Below are 24785 nucleotides of genomic sequence, written 5' to 3' on the forward strand. Positions count from 1 at the left end.
TAAGTTGAAATTCATTAATATATTTTTGAGTTCCAAGACCATATCTTATGGACCTTTTAATTGCCTGGAGTGCTGAAACATAACTGCTTTTCATGAGATATTTGATGGATAGCAAATGAGGGCATTTCCGAAGCAAACTTTTCTTTTACCTCTAGGCGCCACTCCCGTCCATCCCCTCCCTCTACTGGGAAGACCCCCCACCACCACCACCGAAACCCCACAGTGAGCTCATGTGCCCCTCATGCAGACAAACCCTAAATCAACCAAGTACACACATCTGGGAAAATCACCAGTGAGCAACTGCCATTCTTGCAGAACAGCTGGTGAGTCCTTCTAGGAATATCCTGATGGGTCAGCAAGGGAAAGCCAGAGGCAGGAAGGAGAAAGTGTGGAAACTGGTCCATCATGGGATCCGTCACATGGAGAATCTGGAACTCTGCCCTGGTGCTTGTGCTTACAGGGTACTTTCCTGATTCACTGTTTTATCTCCCAGGGAAACCAGGTGCCTACATATTGAGTCCTTTATTGACATGGAGATGAGACAGCTGAGAGGAAGGAAGGTGCCCTGAGAGATGGTGGCTCTAAAGCAAGAGCAGATTCCTATGCTTCTGAAACTTTCTCTTTCTTGAAAAGAACAGTCTCCTTTCTCCAACTCGGAGCAGCTTTCTAGAGAGCTGCCCATCTGTCTATGTCTTAAAAACAAGTCTCCATGTGTGCTCTGTGGAGCCAGGCACAGAAGCACGGAGGAAGCGTGGATTACAGATTGATATAGAGGAGGGGGTACAAAGAAGATACCAAACAAGACCTGGGGAGTTTGTTTACACCTGGCCCAATCTCAGAATGGAGGGCCACAGGCCAGTGGGTCCCAAAGAACAGCCTTTGCTGGATAAAAATTTCCTGACTTCTTCCAGGGCTGCCGACTCCTGCAGGGCTGCAGGGATGGTGACACCCCTTTACTGAGTCTATAGTTTAGTTGCTGTAATGTTGGCACCCGGAGATTGTTCCCAGAGTCACATTTTCTCACAGGTTTCCCCGTGACCCACAACACCCATTTTCAGGATTTGGGGTGCCATCTATAGCCATGACAAAGGGTATGGGTGACCAGCCTGAAGTGGGATTGACTCTGTGGCCCTGCTAACCATGGGCACAGCCCGACATGTGGCTGCCAAGCCAGGTGAGTCTGGCCTGCAGCTGTCGTCTTCTCACTCTGGTACACTGATTATCTTCCCAGGCTATGCAGAGGAACTCTTCTTCCTCTTTTGCCCCACTCCACTGTTTCACTGATTCATTCATTAATGCCACAGATAGTAAGTGGCCAGAGAGGTTAAGCACCGTTCTAAGCCCTGGAGATGAAATGGTGACAGCCCTAGCCTCGAGTTGCTTCCATCTCTGGAAGGTTTGGCCGGTACTGGGTGAACACAATAGTGTGATGCTGTGATGGCGACGGGCACAGGGAGATCCAGCCGTGCCAAGGAAGGGCACCTGCCGGAGGTCCAGATTCTGCCCTGGAGGCAGGGATATCTACCTTGAGCCCTGTAAGGTGAGAAGAAGGTGGAGGGGGCTGAGGAAGGGGAGACATAAGTGTGTGTAATGTACCAGTGGTGAGAAAGGGAACTGTGGGTGGAGGGCAGCGTAATCAGCGGGTGAGGGCTGGGTGAAGGTCACAGGATGCGGAGCAGGGCATGGAAATAAAGATGGGACAGGTAACCAGATCACCAGGGGCTTTGCAGGCCATATTCAGGGCTTAATTCTATAATACTTTGTAACACATAGGTTTGAATGAAGAAAATCGGTCGAAAAGTAGTTATTAATCAGAGGGTGGAGGGGAATCCTGAAAAAATAGGAGATGAAAGCTTTGACCTCAAATTGTTTATAATCTAACTGAGAATAGAAGAAAAAGTACACGAAATTGACAGTGTAAAAGTGAAAACTGAATGGAATTAAGCACAGAAGAGTCTAATGCAAACCAAAAGAGCTGCAGGAAGGACAGGAGAGAGTCAGCATCTAATGCAAAGGCAGGATGTGACACGAGTATGACATGCATGTGACATGGGCCCCAGAGGTTGCAGAAAGCGCTGGGTGCTCAGCTCCTAGAGGCAGGATGGTTTCCTTGGTGAGGCTTCTGATCTGCAGTGAAAGGGTGTCAACATTACCACTGACTCTCTGAATTCCTGCAAGCATTTATATCTCCATGTCATCAACAGTGTATAATACCTACACTCTAGGCTCTAAACACAGAATAAAATACTGGCTGTTTTGTGACTCACAATTAGAGTAAAAACAAACAAAAACTCTCGTGGGGGGAAATGTTATTTCTGGAGTCCCTCTAATGCTCTGATCATCAGAAGCCTACATAATCATACAATGTTATCTCCGTACTGGCAGAATCCCCTTCAAAATATGTTTTATTATTTTGTCTTCAAATTTTATCAGATATTATCATTTTATGGAACTTAGATCTCTGAAATGTTTTGCTATGGGGACACTGGTAAGAGCACTGCCTACTATTACTGAGTGTTCCCTAAATGAGATGCAACAGTGAACATTTCTTTGAGGCCTACTTACTAGTGGAAAAACTTAATTTCCCCTTAAAAAAAAAAAAAAAAAAAACAGGAACTGTATACATTCCATTTCTCTCTTTTCACTTTGGCTGTCTGGAAAGAAATTGCTAAATTTAAATCTCGACAGCAGCAACCCAGCAAGCCTCTGGTTGGCGTGTTTCTGTTTCAGTGTTCTCCTGGGTCCTGATGTTCTTTTACATCTCATGTTAATGTGTGTGCTTTTGGTTGGAAGGCATCTCAAAAGTGTGTGGGTCTGACTGGGAGAGAAGAATTAAAGAAAAGAGTTAGGTGTATGAAAAGAGGGAGGCGTTCTAGGGAAGGAAACAGAATGAAACACAGGAATAATGAGGAGACTGGATTGAGTGGAAGGGATGGAGCCTGTGGAGATACTGTGGAAAACGGGAGAGAGATAAGATTAGAGGAGTAGACAGCGGACTGAGGCAACAGGGAGCCACAGAAGGTTTTGGGGGGAGTAGTAACATGAAACTTGTTTGAAGAAGGTTGGTCTAATTGCCATGTTGAGTATGGACCAAAATAGAAGAAAGCTAGGGAGGTGATGTTGGGGAAGATAAAAGAATAGACAGCTACGGGAAGCATCTGAGGAGGAAAGTGAATCAAGTTTGGATCGAGAAGGAAAGAAATGAGTCACTGATTACAGCTGGTGTCTAGGGTGTTATTATTGCTGGAGAGAGTTAAATTAGAGGAAGGGGTTTGGTGCTTTGGAGAGGCAGGGACAGAGAGGAGGAGAATGGGAAGAGGCAGATATATTCCTGACTGCAGGCTCTCAAGAGCCCAGATCTTTCTTTTGTCTTACCCTTAACTGAATAGAATCTAAACCACTTCTTCACCAGGCTGGACACCATCAAAGCCGACTAGCTTCCTAGAAGAATGCTACTTTGAAATGTTGGCTAAACTACATATTAACCCAAAGGACAATAGTGTAGCAAGTAAAAAATCACATAGGAAGTTCAGAGATTCAGAAAGTTATCATTTAACCATAAAAGATTCAGAAAGTTATCATTTAACCACCTGTTCATTTCACATACAAGTTCATAAATAATGGCATGCTTTTCTTCCTCAGCCCAATGGAGCATTCGTTTCTCTTTCCAGGTCAGTAAGACTATTCATATTTCTCCCAACATTTTATTATGAACATTTTCAAACATAAAGCACAGTTGAATGAATTTTACAGTGAACACCTGTATTACCTGCCACTTAGGTTCTGCTATTGATAGTTTACTGTATTTGCTTTATCACAAATCTATGCATCTATCCATCCAACCACCATCTTATTTGTGGTGCATATCAGAGTAAGTTGCAAACATTACTGCTCTTCTGCAATAAATAAAACTATTGGTTTTTAACTTCTGTTCTCTGAATTTTTACCTGACTGGGCTGTGTCAGCCCACCTAGGTAGACTGGAGATCAAAGAGAAGCCTTTGGCTCTTTCTATGGGTGGTTTATCCTCCCAATCCCTCATCCCCAGGCCCTGACTCTTTAATTACAGTGATGCTTAGTGTGTGCACTTAAGTTCCTAGAAAGTAGAAAAGGAAGTTTTTACAAATCCAATTATCTTCTAAACTCTAGTATTTGAGATGGAAAAGACTCCTGCAGGTAGTGCAGGTGGAAGAGTGAAAAAAAAGGTCCCCTAGATATGTAAGCATTATAACCTGTGTCTACATATCCAGATTACCATATATTGGATTGACTTAAAGCAAAACTGCACCTTTAGTAACATGGGGGTGGGGCATAGAGAATACAGATGGTCTCTGCTTTTGGATACAAAATATTCCCAGAAAGACCATCACCACTGTCCCAAACTGTAAGAGTTAGAGGCAGAAACTGCAGTGGGGGAAGTTGGTGAGGAGTGAGGTAAAGTTTTTTAGCTGGTAAATGGATATTATCAAAACCAGAGATTGCCTTACTAGGATTTACAAAACAACTATTACTGCATGTTTTAACTGTGTGTAGTTTTCAAGCTTAAGGAACATGATCCGCCATTGTAATAACAAGCCTGGGTACAATGGCGTTCTATTAAGGTTTGTTTTGCCTCCATTTTCATGTCTGTTGTTGTATTTATGTTTAAGTTTTAATTGATGTTTTGACCATGTGTTTGCCCCGAGGAGGTTTTGTGAAGGCTTTCATTTTTAAATAAATTTTAAAAATGATATATTTAATATACAGTAAGCAAAAATATCCTCCTTAATGTACCCAGAAGTAAAATCTTGTCCGTGCACTAAAACTTCACTTTAAAATATCTATCCAGTAGCACCATAAACAAACCAAAGACATTATCTTAGAGACTTGAGAGAAAGAAACTCAGTTTGGGAAGAGCCAGTGTAAGGAATGAATTCTCAGATCCAAGCGTTGCCTGAACAGAGGAAGGAAGGAGAAGACTGAAGCAGATGTGAAGTGGGCAATACTACATAAGCTCATGATTAGGAACAGCACATGAAGGAGAAAGCCTTTCAATGACCAGCCTGAGAAGGCAAAGGCTGATGTATTTATATTGGTCCACTCAACATAAGAGCTGGTGCAATAAGGAAATGAAACAGAGGAGAGAGGCAGAGAACTTATTTTAAAGTGTTATCGTCTGATTTTTACAATGTGTAGGCTCTCTGACTTTCTTTCACTGAAGACAATTAAGTGCTCTTGGACCTCCAAGAATCTTAGAGATAAGAGTGTGGCCGTCCTCGCCTTCTGGAGTCAGTCTCTGGAGGCTGCACAACAAGGATGGAAGACTGTCGGCTCCATGGGTTACCTGAGTGATCGAGGCTTGCCTCTTTCTCAAGAGTCAGGCAAATGCATCTCATTTTAATTTGAGCCTCAGACACAGGGAAGCTGTTTAGAGCAGCTACTTATCTACTGGTATGAGGCCAGTAAAAATAAGTGCTCATTACTTTCCATGTTGCCACTCATATTACCTTATAGGAATTCTCTATGGGCTGGTAAATTGTAGTACTTATCTACAAGGCTGTTTTGCAACCAAGGAATCTACAGGGCAACTATTATACTAACACTTAAATCAATCTTTCATGCTTATAGTTCTGTCTCCAAGATATTCCGATGGAAGTAGGCATCACACAAAGGACAGGAGGAAAGGTGTCATTTAGTAGAAAAGTATGAAAAAAGAACAACACTTTTCCTTTTAACCAATGCTTATGGAATGAGGTATTTAAAGAAAAATCTACCAAAATGATGGCTCAGTTAACAAGGAAAGATAGCTTCCTTCCATCCCCTCTGTTTACACATACTATTGTTTCAGCCCATGATGTTTTGTTTACTTTGGAAGGAAATATTTTACCCCCTCTGAGATAATTAATTTTTGTCAGCTTCACTGTTTATAAGGGAAACTGAAAAACTGTTAACTGAAATACAGAATGAGTCACTGTTTTCAGTAATTTTTGGCAGCATTCTAATTTGTGTCAATCCCAGCCTAATTATTAGATTTTTTGGAAGCAGAAAGCATATTTGATTTTTCTCTTACTAAATTTTTTCTCCTTTTTTGAAAAATATGTGCTGCCTGACAAAGGTTATATAATTTATATCAACGTGAGGTGAAATACCAGTAGGTTTGAAATACCAGGAGGTTTACTGTGTCATGCTTGGCTCTTCACAGTAGCTCAATATTTAGAAAGCTCACAGAATACAATCTTCCTCCTTTCCTCATTCATACCCCCAGCCCTGGCCAAAACGATGTGGTTCTTTTAGAGACCTTTTAGCTGGTATTAAGCCATAGTATATGGCCCATCACTAATGACATCACTGAAGTAAACTTCCCAGAAGCCATCAGGGAGAATTCATCTGGAAATCCAACTGAATGTCACTTGCAAAGGGCAGGCTCCTAGAAGAGGTGACCAGTCATGCATTCCTGAGTTATTTGTTATAAAAGCATTAATCACTGTGAACTCATTTGCTCCTAATGCAAACGCGCTACACTATCCCAGAGGAATTCTGTTCCAAATGATCATTAATGTAGAGAACAGAAGCTGCTGACTGTGAGCAGGGATAATAGAGCCTGTCAGGTCAATGGCCAGTATAATGGGACTGTTAATGGTTCCTGATAGAAGTCGGACCTTCCTGATAGAGCGAAGGTGGGCAGAAAGGCAGGCAACTGTACTGGGCAGACAGCCCCATCTCTGGCCTCCTGAAGCGGCCTCTGGATTAAAGGAGCATCAGTGTCCGTCACAGAGTATTGCCAGGGCTCTGAGGTGGCCATCACTGGGAGCGCAGGCACCAGCTGTGGGCTGGAGAGGGACCCACGGGACAGCCATGCGGATGGCCCTGCTACCACACTCCAGCCGCTTGCAGGCCACAGGCAAGGGTGCATCCAGACACCTGGTGCTGTGGACACCCCAGAAGCTGGCCTCACCCCACTCCACATTGGACCACCAATGAGAGGAAGCGTGACAATCACAAGGATAACAGTGATCATCACAGCTAATGCTCACTGGAAGCTCTCCTGGGCTAAGCACTAAGCCCTTTACGTGCACTAATCTCAATCCTCAGAGCAGTACCTCTATGACATGTGTACTATTTACTGTCACGTTTTATAACCGAGGAAGCTGAAGCTCAGACAGATTCAGTAACTAGTCCAGGGTCAGATTCGAAAATACGTGCCCTTAAACACCACGCTCCTTTACTGGAGGGAGAGACAGAGAAACTGTAGATTTTGGTCCCTAAAATTAGACCAAAGAAAGATGCAGGATATGACAGTGGGCCTGGAAGTCTTTCCATTGTGTGGTCAACCAGTCAGTATATTCAGGACCAAACTTGCAGAAAGTCTATAAAAGCTGTGGTTTGTCCACAGTGCTCTTCCTCCAAGCTTTGCTGCTAAAATGTGGGTACCCAGGGCCTTCAAGAAGCCTGACTGCTCTGTGCCACTGAAGTGCAGGCTCCCTCTGCCCAGTACTGCCCTATATTTAAGACCTGTTCTTCCTCATCCCACCCCTGCTCCATTAAAACTTGTCACATGTCTTGTCATCAGAGGGTTCTGATCTCCTGACTGGACCCACGCCAGCACAGGTAGAGCAAGAAGAAGCTACCACCTCCCGTGGACGCTTCTGAGCACAAGACCGGTATGACTGACAGCAAAGGCCAGCCAGAGTCAGCACCCAGGGTTCCAGCAGCACAGCTGGGCATGGGAGCATGGTGGCATGGGCACTGTGACATTCCTAAGCCCCAGCCCCTACTGTAATTGAGGTGCTGACACAGCTGTCTCGGGGCTCAAGAATGGGACTGGGAGGGAGCTTGCAAGTGGAAGCTATGGATGCAAGAGGCTTCCAAGAGCTGAGGAAATTGGGGAGCAGGGATGAAAGAGGAATGATGTCAATGTAAAAAGTATAAAATACTAACACTATGAGATGTTACCAATAAGCACAGAGTGTGGCAGAGGAACTTAATAAATGTGTTTAAGAAATGAAAGGACATTGCAAAGAGACTCAAGTCACCTTTCCCAGATCAGTTCCCATAACCAAGAGAGGAGTGGGACTCAGTAGTCTTCGCACCTGAAAACACCACTATTCCTTGATTATGTCATTTGAAAAAATCTAGTGTTAAGAGTTTGAAAGATGTGAGAAAACAGATGGTTATAAAGAAGGAGGTGAAGCAGGGAAGGAGGGGGGAGAATATAGAGGTTTAAGAGGGAGACTCTCACACCCCCTACAGCACCCATCACCTGTCGACAGGACGGTTCCACGGTGCCAAGGGCACTGCTAAATGTGTTCTCGGCCTCTCCCCGCACCGAGCTTACCAATACGCACTGTAAGTGTTAGACTACATGGCACAGGATATAAATGCAGCAGAACTGAGTGAGAGAAATTAGCAAGAGGAAAATACAGAGACAGCATCATGGATGATTGCACTGGCTGTGAACACCATGGACGATATGAATACAGGGAGAAAAGACACACTCCACACAGCTGAAGCATGAACAGGAGTGTGAAGGGGGAGCAAGCATGCCAAGTGCAAAGAATGAAGGAGATAGCCTTGTTCTATGAAGGAGTGTGTGCGTGTGCGTGTGAGTGTGTGAGTGTGTGTGTGTGTTAGGAAGGGGGTGACAGCATATTATAAAGAGCCTTGGTAGCCAGATGAAGGAGTCTGGATCAATATGGTAGGCAGTAGGGACCTGCTGTAGGTCCTTGGCATCCAAGGAGTACGATTCAAGCCAAGTTTTGGAAAGTTTCATCTGGTACTTGTGTAAGAAGGTAGACTGGAGGGGAAGAGAGAATTAGGGGTGCTGGAGGCAGCCGGGGCAACTTGACTTGATGATTTGTCGTCTTTTCTCCTGCAGCACACGTCCATATTGCCCTTCTCTCTGGCTGAAGTCATCCTCAGGCCACACTGCTACCCACTGAAGAAGAAAGGACTCGCCTTGTTGGCTGCTGCTAGCCTTGCTTATGTCAGCAGGTAAGAGTTGCAGAGAGAAAATCAACTTAGACTTGTCATTCCAGACTCAGAGGAATATTCCAGAAGAAGCACACTGTTCTATAAGAGTGCCTTTATCTTGGGTTAACAGGGATTTTACCATCTTTAAATTTCAGGAAAAAAGGAATCTTAGTGTTTCCTTTTGATACTCATGGAAACATCAAATGCCCAAGAATACACAGGTATGCGTGCACACACACAGCAAGTCATGAGCTCCCCCTCCCTCTCATGAAGAATTAATCGTTGTAAAGCTACACATGTTACTTTCCCTAGAAAAACATTAATCTTTGGTTTCATTTGTAATTAAAATGTTTGAATGGTTGAATGATCTAAGGCATCTAAATATATTCCATCTAAAAGGGCGCTTGACAGGTTGAGCAGGCAAGGTTTGGTCCATTCCTGTTGCCTGTATTATTATGGGCTTGGCTGCATCAACATCTGGCACTGGAGCACCGAAAGGGCATTTGGGCAATTGCCCAGGGGCCTGCAGAACAGCCTAACTGGAGGCATGAGAGATAACTTAAGTAGCTGGCCTAGATTTCATCATTCAACCACCTGGTGACACTAATTCTCAGAAATTCTGCCCAATGTCTGTAATCAAGGCAAAGTGCTTGGCCTTCCACCTAGCAACTGGAAAAACCCCCCTTTCTACTCTACAGCCTTCTCACCCACAGCCATGCTCTTGTTCTACCGGGAGGGGCATGCCAAGCATAATACCTGCAGATTGGAAGCGAATCATGATGTTCCTACTCTAGCCTAGCCTCACATAAGCTTTTCACATCTGCCAATCCGGATAATCCCCCAATCCCTATGTGAGGGGTAGTTTCACTCAGGGCAGTGCTCTGGCAGAGACGGAAGCCAGGGAAAGAACACATTCCAAAGGACTGGTCTCCAGCAGTGCCTGCTTCATGTGCTTCACCAGCCTTTGTCTTAGAGCCAGTAACCTTTGTGCCCAGAACTCAGGTGACGGTTCCTCCCTAGCCTTTCCTTCCCTTTTGCAAGGTATGTTCCTCCCACCCTTCTGCACCCTTCTTTCCCCGAGTGCCTAAAGTCTTTCATGTTTCACCTGTCTTAAAGAAAGCACTTGTTCAGTAAATCCACCCCAAGACTCAGTTGATTTACACTGTTCACTAGCCTGGGGCCTTTGCATTTTAACAAAGGACACTTGTAGAGAATAAGGCATAAATTGGGGACCTACTGGTAGTTGAGGTCTGGAGCACTGTGTTGAGAAGGATTCTGAGGCCCTACCAAAAGAGTTGTGCTATCATTTAGCAGTATCTGCCCTACAGCATGTGAATGGAGAGTGGTGGGACATGCGCCATGTATATTCCAAGTCTGGCTTAACCCAAAGGAATAAATCCCTAAAGACAGAATATCTAGGACCTGGGATCGGGTAAGGTATACACAAAAGATATATTTTTTTCTCATGTATGTGTTGAGGAGAAGCAGGGTGGTAGCTGGTTGATTATGCACATGAATTTCCATACTCTGTTTTTTTTGGTGGACTTTCATCTGATTTATTCTTTCTTGCCAAATATAACTTTCAGAGTTCATATATGAGATAGCACTTTTGGTCTATTAATTTTCTTCTACCTAAGGGCTTGGAAGGTGATCATCAATCCTCGTATCTACCCTTGCTCTTTTCCTCCTCAGAAACCAAGAAGGTAACAGAGCACCTAAGGTGACTGGTACTTGGGGAAAATTGTGGTGCCCATAAGGATGAAAAGCAGTGGTCAAGAGGGTTTGGCTCACTGGTGCCTGGGCATGAGCTCTGACAATGCAGGGAACTGGGGTGCCGGAGAAAGGAGGTGCAGCAAGATGGTCAGGAGTGAACACGTCACACGTCCAGTCAATTGTTCCTCAGTGCCAGGCACTGTGCTAGGGTATGAGGATACAGAGATGTACAAGACACTGTGCTGCCTTTAGGGACAGCCTGGGAGAGAGGAAAGTACAGAAACAATGGGAAGACAGGGCGGAGAGACTCTAACAGGGGTAAGCGCAGGGTGCTGGGGGATGTGGAGGACTGGCTTCTTAAAGGAGGTGGTGTCTAAGCTGAGATGCAAAGAATAAGGAGAAATAAGGCAAAAGAGATAGGCAAGAGACCTTCAGGCAGAGGGAACAGCATCTGTGAAAGGCTGGAGGAGCTGAGGGCATGGCTGAACTGTAGGACAGGGAGAAGTTAGTGAATTTGGACTTTTAAAATGAGGGCTTTTCTATGCAAAACTTATAAGCAGAGAAGTGAAATAACATGGCTTATGTAAGAAAGATGATTCGAAAGATGATGCTGGCTGAAGTATGGAAATTAAAGAGGAATCAGACAGGGAGATCAGTTGGTGGCATTTGTGGTAACTCAAGAGAGTTGATGTTGGCCCACAGATGACAATATCAATCAATCTGCAAATAGAATCAGAGAGGGTGGGTGGTGGAAGGCGACTCAGAGATCACCCAGCTTTGGAGACCTGAGCCCCAGTGGGCTACATGACATGTCCAAGGTCGTGTGGCTGGGGAAAATGAAAGCTGAGACTTAAATCAAGGACTTCTATTTCCAAATCCAGTTCTCTTTTCAGTGTATTCAGATGGTCAGGTATTTGTTCAGCTCCCTGTTTGTGTAAAACACACTCTGCTAAATGCTGAAGGGGTGAGAACGCAAAAAAGCTTACCATCATCTCTACAGTCTAAAAGCTTTCACGGTGTTGTTCCTTCCAGCTCTGTGCTCTGACTGTACGTTAAAGTGATGTAATGGGGCAAATGAAGGGAAGGGATGGAGACCTATCGCTAGCAGGGATGTGACTGGGTGGACCCTGGCAGGGAGCTGAAGTGGTTTGGGATTTGGACTTTCTTATCATTAATGCAGTACAGAATCAGCATTCTGTCCAGTAGGCCTCATTTTTGCTGGAGTGAAGCAAACACACCTGTACGCAGGCATTTTATGCTGCCCTATTGATTGAAGCTTCCCTCCCCGCCCGTTGCCTAATTAGGGGAGCTCAGCCTCCTTGCTGCCAGCTGCCTCCACCCTTACACAACACTCCGGGGGCACATGCACCTTCATGGCCACGGATGGTCAGCAACAAGTTCCACAAACTGTGGATGTCCACGGAGATATTTTAGGGAAGCGGCTATAGGTCAGCTGTTAGGCGTGCCAGTTTGGATGCTCAAATAGGGAAACAGCATAGCAGGAATGAGGTAAAGAATACGGTCCCGGGCCAGAGAGAGCGTGAGAAACAAACATGACTCAAAAAAATGGCAATAACCCTGAGCCGGAGAAGCATTTCACTGCTGAAACCACGTTACAATGACCTAAAAATATCCACCAAGACCATGGGGACTGCCTCATATGTGGCACTTGCTTTTTGTTATTTTTCAGATTGCAAAATTGGAGGGCTGGCCCCTAAGCGGGAAAATAAAGCTTTGCGAAGTAGTAATAACTGTAAATCTTTCATTTCCTTTGGAAAGCATTAGTCATCTATATATATGGCAGCTCACTTACTCCCCCCTTCTGTCTCACCCCAAAACACATCACCGAGCTCTTCCTAAGGAGCAGGAAAATAGAAACGCTCCTACTGCTGGCTCTCATTCATTCTTTTATTGAACAAATATTTCCCCTAACACAGGGCTGGTCCTGCTGGGAAAAGCAAAGTTACATAAGGCCAGGCCCCAGCCCGTAGGGGGTTTGTACCTCATAAGTGGAGATGAGCCATGCATACAAATCGTAAGAACACGAGATGGGAAGCGATAAAATGTCATCACAAAAACGAGGAGCCAAAGGGAACACGAGGAGGAAGCAGTTACACCTGACTGGGCAGTGTGGGAAGGACTTCATGAAAGGTGTCGTTGGATCTGGGCCCTGAAGGACTGCCTGGATTGCAGCAGCAAAAACTGGGAGAAAGCGAACACGGCACAGTCGCAAAGCCAAGAGGGCACACGTCACGTTAAAGCAATGGCTAGCGATTCACTTTCGCTGGACCTGCTAGTGAAAGAGACTAACAGGAAATCACCCTGAAACTGCCCACTCACAGAGAGCCTTGCAGGCGGCAGGCAGGAGGAGGCTGGACACGGTACAGACAATGTGAGATGTGTCTGTTTGCCATGGAGGTAGGAGTGAGAATTCTTAGTAACATGGCCAGAGAATTATGCTTTAAAATGACTATCTTGACTATAGTGCTTAAAATGGATTGAAGTGGCAAGACATGGGAAGCAAAACAGAATAAAGCGATACACGAATAAAGGTTAGCCGGAATACTCTTAAGTCATCTAGTTCAATCACAATGGTTTATTCTTCATCCACGGATATTTCACAGTTCCAGTGTCATCCCATGTCTGGATGCTTGGAACACCCTTCTGCAGGGGGTCCAGTCCTCCAAGACCTCCATCTCTAAAATATTTTAATAATCCAGGTAGTGCACAGAACCTGAGAATCACTCTCCCACACAGACTGTGAAGCCACAATACCCAGCCTCCTGGATCCAACGCCTCCACGGCGCTTGCTTTAAGGTTAGCACGCCTCCCCCGCTGCTGTCACTGCCAACAATGCCACTGCCCATTAGTCTCCTATGCTGGTGGAAGTCGAACAATGCTACTGGCTATTGCAACAGCCCCAGCTGGCCTGCAGGGCACCACCGCCTTGCTCTTGGTAGACCAGAAATCAGCTGATGCTGTATTTGTCTCTGCTAGCGTGTAGGGTATTGCATGCTAAGTGCAAGTGTCATACAGATATACAGCTGTAACCCAGCCTGGGGAAAGATACTTTTAAAGTCACCTCTCAATAGCAGTTCCTATGGGGCAAGAGAGATGATTCCTTTCTTCTATTGTATGCTCACTCAGGTGAGGCCCCAGAGCAAAGCTGCCTGGACACCCCAAGCGTAATAACCCTCTAAATTCGTGCACCCGTTTACACGTGCACACTTACACATATAGACATCTTACCCCCAGAAGCCATCAGAAACTGCCAGAGGGGCAGACTAAGCTGAGTTCCAGGACCAGCCACCTGGTCATACCCGCTACCAACAATCCTCTCCTACTCCCACTAGCGCACTATGTGAATTCACTCCTAGAGCCACTGTTACCCTTTCCTGAAATATGACCTTAGTCTGGGACCATCTAGATGGCACCATTGTTTTACAACCTAAAATCTTAGTGGGGATCAGAATCCCAGCCTCATTTTCCACAGAAAGACTCCCTAGCCCTCATGTAAATTAATATATGAAAATAAATATGAAGATGCCACACAACTTCCTCTATTATCAGCATCTGGGGTCCAGGCCAGCCAGCATGCAAATTGAAGACGGGTGGAGGTGGAGGGCTAAGAATGGAAATGATTATCTACACTTCTCATCCTTCCTGTCCAAATCTCAGCTCCTGCTCACCCAAAATGCCTGTTACAGAACTTAGAAACAAGAAGGGCCTGAAGAGGGATATAGCTGTACGATTAGGAATGAGGGACATACCTGAGACACACTGTTGGTGTAACAGAATAGGTTTTATGGATTAATTGGTGTGTAGTGGGCAAATGAAAAGGAAACATCAAGGATAACTCTCAGAATTTTCAGCTGGTGGATTGGGAAGATGGTGATTCCATTAATGTGAGCACCCAATTAACTACCATTTGGAAGGCTACTGGTTACACTTTCCAGTTTTCAGAGGCTGCAGTGTTCTCGGTGGGTCAGGCAGCTGAGACCTGTCTATAGAAGCCACAGCTAACAGCAGTTAAAAGGAACCAAGGTGCTGGTAGTGCCACCCAAACAGCCATTTATTTAAAAATAAAGAACCTGCCATGTTCCTAGCACTTGGGAAACAGATGCACATAATAGATAAAATCCCAGTCCTTACAAAGCTTCCAGAAGCTCTGGAGAAAGACAGTCAAATATGCAACAAGGGTAAATTCATGGTAGGGGAAGCACATAACAACCTAACCAAATGTGGGTTGTGGGAAGAATGGTCAGGAAATTTTTTCTGGAGAAATTAACTTTTAAGCTGAAATTCAAAAAGCATGAGTAAGATTCAGCCAGGGACAGAGCAAGAAGTATGTCCTAGGAAGGGTAAAGGCAGAGGTGTTCCAAGCAGAGACAATAGCCTGTGTGAAGACCAGAAGCTGTAGAGCTGGGTTCATTCAAGAAACAGAAAGGGTTAGACTGCAGATCTGAGGGTGGATGGGTGGATGGGTAGGCAGGGCAGGGCCAGGTAGGCCAGGGGAAGGAGCTTGGGTGTTTTCCTAAAGCAACGTGGATCCACTGGAAGCATGGGAGCACCATGAACGGACTGTTTTCTTTTAGAGAGATTATTGGGTTACTGCATCGTGGAAAGTGGATTGATGTGAGCAAGAAAGCCCAGTGAGTAGACAATTATAGAAACGTATACGAGATGAAGGAGCCTGGATTGAGATCATGAAATGAGTGCACTGCAGCAATATTTAAATATGATTCCATGGGATCATATATGGCAGCTAGGGAAGAGCTGACATTGACTGAGAAGGAGGACAAGGACAATTCGGCTGCACACGTGCTGAGTGCCTTTCCCTCCCTCCCTCCCTCCCTTCCTTCTTTCCCCCCCTCCTTCCTTCTCCACTTCCCTCCCTCCCTCCCTCCCTTCCTTCTTTCCCCCCCTCCTTCCTTCTCCCCTTCCCTCCCTCTCTCTCTCCCCCCTTTTAACATATATTCCAGAAGCCATAAAGAGGTGATAGCACCTGACCATGACTATCTCTGCACTCAGGCCTCTCTGCTGACTGCCCTTCATTAAATGACTGCAATCATGCCTCACGCTCTAATTGTATTTGCATTACTTTTCCCACTGTCAGTTAACACACCTATAACTTTCTTTGCACCTCCTCTGTGAAAGTGCAGACTTCATTAGCTTACTTCAGGAACTTTCCTTTACAAACCTTATGCTGGAGGAAACAAAAATGAAGTAAATAAACAGAAACTTCCCAGGCTTCTAGAGGAATGTCCTTATTTGTAGACTATCTTATATAAATGTGCATGGAAACTAGGAAGCCCTAATTTCAAGTACATAAAGAAAACAAAGTGAACTAATTAATGCAACCCGTTTGGAGTGTATTTAGATCTCCTCGCTGACGCCAAACTTCTGGCCTTAGCTACTTGAGGATATTTACTTTCTGTCCCTTATACTTCCTCCGGCCTGTCAGGAGAGACAGGCACACAGGAAAGAAGTGCTGTGGATATCCTTCTAAAATGCATCCATGGATGCACATCTCACAGAATTCTAATATTAGTAACAATGATAACAATTATTACTTGTTTTCAATCTAGTGCAGTTTTGAGTACATGAGAGTAGCATCTAGACAAGTCTGGGGCAGCAGAGTGATACCAGCAGGGCCAGGACTAGGGCCCAAGGGACAATACTACACATGCAGAAACCTGAGACTGATGCCTCCTTAAATTTTCTTTTTTATTGTGGTAAAATACACATAACGCAAAATTTACAATTTTTAAGCATACAGTTTAGTGGCATTAAGGACATTAACATTGTTGTGCAGCCATCACCACTATCCTTCTCCAGACTGTTTTTCTTCCCAAACTCCCCATTTCCCCCTTCCCCCCAGCTCCATTCTACTTTGTCTCTATGAATTTGATGACTCTAAGTACTTCATATAAGTGAAATCATACAGTATTTGTCCTTTTGTGACTGGCTTATTTTACCTAACATAATATCCTCAAGTTTCATTCAAGTTATAGCATATGTCAGGATTTCCTTCCTTTTTTTTTTTTTTTTTAATTTATTTTTGGCTGCGCTGGGTCTTCGTTGCTGCGCATGGGCTTTCTCTAGTTGCGGCGAACGGGGGCTACTCTTCGTTGAGGTGCGCTGGCTTCTCTTGCTGCTGAGCATGGGCTCTAGGCGCGCAGGCTTCAGTAGTTGCAGCATGCGGGCTCAGGAGTTGTGGCACGCAGGTCCTAGAGCACAGCCTCAGTAGTTGTGGCACACAGGCTTAGTTGCTCCGTGGCATGTGGGATCTTCCTGGACCAGGGCTCGAACCCGTGTCCCCTGCATTGGCAGGCGATTCTTAACCACTGCGCCACCAGGGAAGTCCCAGGATTTCCTTCCTTTTAAAGGTTGCATAACATTCCATTGTGCGTATATAACTGTACCACATTTTATTTATCTGTTCGTCCTTAAATGGCCACTTGGGTTGCTCCCATATTTTACCTATTGTGAATAATGCTGCTGTGAACATGAGAGTACAAATATCTCTTTGAGTCCTTGCTTTTAATACTTTGGAGCATGTACCCAGAAATGGAATTGCTGGCTCATATGGTAATTCTAGGTTTAATTTTTTGAGGAACTGCTATACTGTTTTCCACAGCAGTTACACCACCTTACATTCCTACCAACAGTGCACAGGGGTTCCAATTTCTCCACACCCTCTTCAACACTTGATATTCTCTGGGGGTTTTTTGATAGAAGACACCCTAATAGGTGTGAAGTGGAATCTCATTATAGTTTTGATTCACATTTCCCTAATGACTAGTGACACTGAGTATCTTTTCATGTGTTTGTTGGCCATTTGTATATCTTCTTCATAGAAATGTCTCTTCAAGTCCTGTGTCCATTTTTAATTGGATTGTTTATTTTTTGTTGTTGAGTTCTAGGAGTTCTTTATATATTCTGGATAATAATCCCATATCAGATGCATGATTTGCAAATATTTTTCCCATTCTATAAGTTGCCTTTTTATTCTGTTGACTGTGTCCTTTGATGCACAGAGATGACTTCTTAAATTTTATGCCATAGGTGCCTCCCTTGCCTCACCCTAGTCCTGGCCCTGATGTTAGCCCCTCTCTTCCAGCAAAGCATTTGACAAACTTAAAGTATTTGAAACAACCAAGATTGCACTTGGGTTCTGAAAGTTTAATTAAGCACAGAATTTCATTCTTCCATCTGAACTCCTTCGACAACTTGGGATATCCACATGTGAACGTTGTTTCTGAAGCATAACCTAGGCTACCCTAATTTTTACAAGAGATGAATAGCCTCAAAGAAAGACTGCTGAGGCGACACCCACTGTGTATTCCCTCAGAGGAGAGAAGCTTTTAAACTCTTATAAAATGATTACAATCTGCCAGGCACTGTTTTATGTAATTTACATGTGCTAAATTAACTCCCTTAATCCTTACAATAGCCTTGTAAGCTGTATGCTGTTTGTACCCCTACTTTATACATGAGGGTAGGGGGAGAGAAAAGTTGAATAAATTAGTGACGGTAACACAGCTAGCAGGTAGCACAACTAGGATGCGAATCACAGAAGCCTGGTTCCATATTCCGTACTCTTAACCGATTATAAACTGTAGCTGATACATCATCTTCCCCGTATTTAATTTTAAAAGTTATTTCAGACTTTGGCATCTTCCGGTGCAGTTTGTTTCCAGCAAACTGCATTTTTAGGCTTCACTTAGACATTGTGGCTCCTCTCCTAGCATTTCTTTTCCTTCTCTTGGCTGACAGAAATGATTTATATTCTATCCTCACATGAGCAAGATCTGAGCCTCCTGTAGATCCATCTATTCCTACTTAATACTCTATCCGTGGCTATTTCCACGAGCTGAAATCTAGGCCCACAATTAAACCCCAGGTCTACGGTATTATAGTAATAATGCTCAATCTCTGCCTCTCCTACCCCAACAGGCTTGGAGAGCTAATGGAAAGCTACACTTAACTCTTAGGCACGGAAAAGCAAACCCCACTTGTCTGGCTGAGAGTGAGCAAATGGGCACCATCTTAGCAAGTTCAATGTCTCAGCAGGTCATATCTTTCAGGGAAAGAAATAATTCATGTTCTTATACATTTTGTTTGGCTAATGATGTGTTCAGTGTTCTCCCATAGTCTTTTACCATCATTGAATTTTAATGGATTAGGTAAAACAGCCAAGCCCAGCGCCTGAAACAGAATGTCTCAATGAATCAGTCTATTTATCCAGAGAACACTCACTTCTGTAGGTTCGGGAAACACCTCGGCTGTTAAATGTCCCCCGTGGCTTCTTTTCCTCTGCCTGGACTCCAGAACCCCAATGATCTTGAAGAGGGACTACGGCTTTTTTCCCTTGCTGTCCTAATCATTGCGATTTGTCCTTTTCTGCAGGGTTCTATGGATCTACTCTGAGACCGGTACATGGGTGTATCCCGTGTTTGCCAAACTCAGCCCAGTGGGTCTAGCAGCCTTCTTCTCTCTCAGCTACGTCTTTAGTGTCGGCATCTACCTATTTGGAGAGAAGCTCAACCACTGGAAATGGGGTCAGTTCATCTCTCTCTTACCTACAGAAACACTTCTTCGTTATGCTCTCTTGACTCCTCCTGGAAACAGAAGGAGAAACCAGTAACGCAGAAAGCAGTGATGTTTGATGCCTTTGTCCAAAGCCGGCAAAGGAAAAGCCTGGGGGAAGTTCATACTTTCTCAAAGGACCCCATCAAATTATCTCCCCTTCTCCTCCAAACAACACCTCATTTAACTTTAAGGCTAAAAATCATCTTGTTTAGAGAGCTCAGGACCCAGAGAGCACGGGTATCACCAACCCCTGCATGAAAAAACCGACTCAAGGTCTCTCCCTCCCTTAAGTGAGGACTTGAGGTTCACAAGTTATTAAATGCCGAGAATTCCTCTTTGAAAGAAATGGATCCAGATGACCCTCTTAGCTCTTCCACCCTCAGCAGTGCCTTCCCTGATGTGCTGCCAGCCCTCTCTCATGAGGTTGCTTCTCAACCTTTAGTAAAGTGTTCACCAGGTAGAATCACACCCTGTACTTGAGACTGAAATTCTCACTTGGGGTTTAGGCAATGTGAATATGCCCGTAAGCTAAGCTTTCTAATTATAGGTAGGCAGAACCATGTTGCTTCTTCATAGAAAAAAAGCAATCTTAACTTAGTTGATTTCAAAGTGGAAGATTTTATTCTCTCCCTGCTTCCCCTACTGCCCTCACCTCCCAGAATATTTGCTGTCGGAAAAGTAACCACCAAAAAGTCAGGTTGCAAAATAGCCAGGATTTTTTACCTATCCAAGGAGAAGTGCAGGAACTCCACTCTGATTTTGTATATAAGGAAGGCAAGAGTCACACACAGTCCCCCACATCACACACCCACATGCCATTCTGTTCTATTAAAATAGAAGTGGCATCTTCCGCCCAATCTATGAACTGGTGTGAAAACATAAGCCTGTGTATGCAAAAAAAACGACAGTCTCAGAAGGTTCAGTACAAGAGCCTGTATTTCTGAGAGGAGACTGAGACCCTGGAGAAATAAGCATGCAACTTGGCTTTTTCACATATTTTCTGCTCTTGGAGAATTTAACTGGTTGAGAAAGCCTCAGAGGCAATATCCTCCTTGAAAGCAAACACTTAAAAAATGGAATACTAAAAATGACTCAAAAAATCAGGATTTCAAATCACAGGAAATTATCCAGAAAAAAATGTGTTGACATTTCAGATGTGCTGACATCTAATTCTAACTAGTTCTGGCTCCTTGAAGTTCTGGGTAGATTGTTGATGCCTTCCCCAAATCTATATTAAAAAAAAAAAAAAAAAAAGAAAGAAAGCAAGACACTAATCCATTTAAAACTTGGCAGAAAATGTGCAGAGAAAAAAAGTGATTACTCAGTGCTTAGAGAACAATAACTTTTTAAATCAATACTATTTTCAACACAAAGCTCTTTTTAATAAGCCTCATTGTTTAAGTGCTACATCCAATTGTCTACTACAGTTGAATCCCAATGAGCAAGCAGGCTGGCATCAACGTGTGGACCCTCATTTGCATCATGCATATGTGAATGTTCACGTGAACGACGGACACTACCGTCAGTGGCTATGTGTCTCTCTCTTCTCTCTAGATTTTAAACTCCTTAAGAATAGAATGGGTAAAAAGTTCTATATAGCATCAGAATAGGATCATAAATGTGTTAAATTCTGAACTGATCTTAATTATAAATGGTTAAATAAGAAATTAAAAAGAGAAATTAGACCATTTAAAATTCCAATGGCAGTGAACACTTAAATCACCTAAAACTAAACAGAGCTGTATATGTGAACACATTTTCCCGTGTCCTAGTCCACTGAAAGCACTGTCAGCCTTCCCTCATCAGATGAAAATCCAAGCCCTTGGAATGGCACACTGTGAGCCAGTCCCTGCCTTGACTCTTACTCTCCTTCTTCTAAACTTGTGCCCCAGCAGCACGGAACCGCTTGTTTCCCCTACACATTGATGTTTCTCACCTCCATGGGCTCTCTCACTTCCCCCAGTCTTTGCCTGTCTCACACCCACTCATTCATTTCAACTCACCTCTTCTAGGAAGCCTCCCATGGTCTGCCCCGAGATTTGTTTTTACACTAGACCCTGAGTTTCTTAAGGGGTAGAAGTATGTCTTATCCATCTTTGAATCCCCCATTTCCATTAGCGTCCGCAATATTAAATGGATCAATCAACACAAGTAGAGGATATTCAAGGCCTCTTCTCTCTAGGCATTAAATGGGACTTTGTGCAAAGTTGTTCTGGAGACAGTGGTCAAGGAGTGACTCTACTGGTTGGAGATTAAAGTGTGGGACAGGGAGTTTAAGGAGAATAGGAGGGTATGATACGGTATACTGGTTAGAGAGTTGCCGAAAAAGAGATGAAAACTAGGGCAGGCAATACAAAACAGGAGAAGAGCATCGGAATAGGAATCAAGAAAACTAGGATATGTCCTTCACCTGGCCACAAACCAACCATGTATCCTGTATTAATGCACTTCAACTCCTCGCTGATGAGACGACCTATAAGAAAGGCAGTTGCACATCTCAGTTTGCCTAGGACAGTCCTGGTTAATGCCAGCTGTGCCAGTGTGAAAAGAATTTTTCATTGTCTAGGCTTGGACAACACACTGTGCGGTCCCTCTATCTCTGAGTCCCCCTCTAGACCCTCTGTTCTGGATCTATGGAAACATGTTAAGTGGCCACCTACTCTGTCCAAATTCAGGGCTAATTCTACTTTCTCACCTTTTCCCACAGCCTGAGCTTCCTTGGATGAGAGCAGAAATTCAAAGGAGTGCTTTAGTGATGCAGTGGGCGGCTGTGGTTTGGAGAAAAGTTCTGTGCCTGATTGCCTGGGTTCCTACCTTGGGCTTACCACTTATAGACCTGTTTCACTGGGCGAGGCACTCAATGTCTTCGTGTTCCAGTTTTCTCTTACACATCATGGAGACAATATTAGTACCCTCCTCGTGGGATTCTGGAGGATAATAAATGACTTGGGACGTGTCAACTGCCAAGTATAGGATCTGGCACACAGGGTTAGTCACTACTGCTGTTAATTTCATTCTTTCCAAGGAAAAATCAGTAACCTTCTTTTCTATGTGGATATTCCAATCATCCCCTTCAACTTCATGCATAAATTACCAGTTTCCCCAGCTGAAGGTGATTAAAAGTAACAGCCACCTAACTGAATGCAAACTTGACAGAGATGGTGTAGCTCCTGAAGAACTTACAGAGTGAAGCAGGAGGCTGGGCTAATTGAGATTAGAATTGATTAGAATCTCTGCTTCTGAAATTTCTGAGCCATAGGGTGGCCTGGCTGGGAGTCGCCAGCCAACTAACCAAGTGATCAAGAGGTATCGGTCAAGACCCAGGTAATATGCAAGTATCTCTCTTAGCAGTAATGCTCGATCTTGACTGCACATTACAAAATCACTAGGGGAATTTTAAGAATACTAACTCCCAGGTCCACCCCAGGCCAATTAAATCTATCTATGGAGATGGGGACTCAGCACTGGTATTTTGAAAAGCTTCCCAGTTATTTTAATTTGCAGTCAGGGTCAAGAACCACTGTCACAGAACAGCGCTTCTCAAACCTGTATGTGCCTGAAAATCTTGTTAAAATTAGGATCTTGTTAAAATGTAGATTCTCATTCAGTAGATCTGGAGGATAGCTTGGGATTCTGTCCTTCTAACATGTGCCCCAGAGAGACTGACACTGCTGGTCTGAGAGCAAGGCCCTATGTGCCACAGGACCCTGGACTCCTTTCAGTTTAAATAGTTATGTCTACAAGCATCCTTGTCCAATGTGGTGTTCTCCCAAGTCAGCTGCTTGGCTGAGAAGGGTGTTGGAAATGATGGTCACGTCTACCCACTTTCTACCTCCTCGCGTGTCATGTCAGTGGGTGAAAATGAAGAAGAGATTGAGAAGGGCAATAATAAGGAGTGATACCAGGAATCAAATGTAAACTTGGAAAGTGTGTGACATTCTCTAGGGGTATACAGATGCATAGAGCTGACCCTGTGCGCCAGGGAGACAACTGTTGTCAAGCCCTCAGGAAGGTCCTGCTGGCCTTCAAAAAGCTCTCAAGAGGTTCCAGAGGGCCACCCTGCTTGACTTGTCACCATCTCATTTCCTGACCTGTGCTAGCTTTTCTGTGTCATGGAACAGAAGGGTGGACAAGCACTGAGTCAATTACTGGGACCAGATACCCACCAGGAAAGAGTCAATTTCTACTTTTCAGGCAGAGCTAGGTGAAACACTGATTTCAAACAATGATGGAAGCCGGCAGGGGGAAGCAGTCTTTGGTAGATCACTGAAAACTTGGCTCACCATGGCTGAGCATCTAGGGATACACCAGACAGATTATTTCCACTCTGAATGGGAGAAAGGGGCTGTCAGGGGGTCCCAGTATAGGCCTCCTTCTCTGCCACTTAACTACTTAATTTTCTCTCTTTTTTTTTTTTTCCTTCTTGATAAGACATAAGGATGCTGACACCAGGACACAAGTCCATCAGGAAGAGAAACCCAATCTACAAGATATACCAGGCACTGAAAGGGACTAAGTGCCTCCAGGCCAAAATGGAGGGCCTCTTATATGTAGGTGTAGCTGGAGAGGCAGTCAGCTTACCTGTGGCCCACGGCCCCTCTCCTTACATTCACTGAGGGATATATGCCAGGGGTATCCTTTGTCAGGGCCCAAGACCACAGATCCTTTTCACCCAGGATAGTTTATAAGCTGAAAATTCCAATCTGGCCAAGTGACCTTGTGACAGTGCCTTGGACAGAATGATATTAAAACCTTCCTTTAATACTATTTCCTACAGATCAGATTTATTTAAAAGAGATTTTATTGTTGAAAGCTGCTTAGAGGCCATCTAGTTTACCTACTTAGTTTTACCCATAAAGAAATTTATTATAAGGTCTATCTTGCATGTTGTCCCTAATCATTTCAGTAAAAAAAAATCTTATCATGAGTTGACTCCACGTGTATTTATAAAGCATGGCCTCACTGGGCACCATTTAGTCTATTAGAAAAATACATCTCCTTTTTGCATTTCTTGTCCTAACTTCATCTCCCTAAGCTCAGAGAGTCCACTAGGGATTATTACTTCTCCCTCTTCCGCAGCCTCTTTCCCCACTAGGGTTTCTCCAGCCAGCTCTCAACTCCATCTCCTCCTACTACTTCTGCACTGTGACTTGTACTCATGTTCTTGTACTCAACTACATTCAAATCTTGTACTCACTTGTACTATGTTCAAATCTCATTCTTCTAACACCTCATATCCCCCCCCACAATCTGCCTTCTCACCCTTTTCCAAGCCAGGCCTCTAAAACCAGGCAAATGTTCTTCAAATTTTCAGTTCAAAGTCTAGCAGTAGCTTTTGTGATGGTAGATACATAGGTGTAAATCTTTTTTTTTAATAGTATGCTTTTACTTATCCTGTTCCAACTATTGGAATAATAAGGTATATAATTACGTATGTATCCATAGTGATGTTGACTAAAGGAATGGTTTCCCTTACCACGCCAGCAGAAAATGTTTGAATCTTGCACAAGACGAACATTAAATGTTTGG

The 24785-nt window shown here is 44.1% G+C and overlaps 1 protein-coding gene across 2 annotated transcripts in view; it reads left to right on the forward strand.

The window, feature by feature from the left end:
* Window positions 1–24785, forward strand: part of ADTRP (androgen dependent TFPI regulating protein) — a 68915-nt gene that overhangs the window by 34663 nt on the left and 9467 nt on the right. The window contains exons 4-6 of one of the 2 annotated variants that reach the window (XM_068558519.1): window positions 8854–8969; window positions 19074–19225; window positions 21964–22022. In XM_068558519.1, coding sequence (XP_068414620.1) covers window positions 8854–8969; window positions 19074–19225; window positions 21964–21968 — 273 coding nt within the window. In that variant the 3' untranslated portion in view covers window positions 21969–22022. Of the gene's footprint in view, window positions 1–8853; window positions 8970–19073; window positions 19226–21963; window positions 22023–24785 lie in introns of those variants that run through there. The other variant, XM_068558518.1, reaches the window with a different exon arrangement.

Source organism: Eschrichtius robustus, chromosome 12 (genome assembly GCF_028021215.1).
Source record: "Eschrichtius robustus isolate mEscRob2 chromosome 12, mEscRob2.pri, whole genome shotgun sequence".
NCBI lineage: Eukaryota > Metazoa > Chordata > Mammalia > Artiodactyla > Eschrichtiidae > Eschrichtius > Eschrichtius robustus.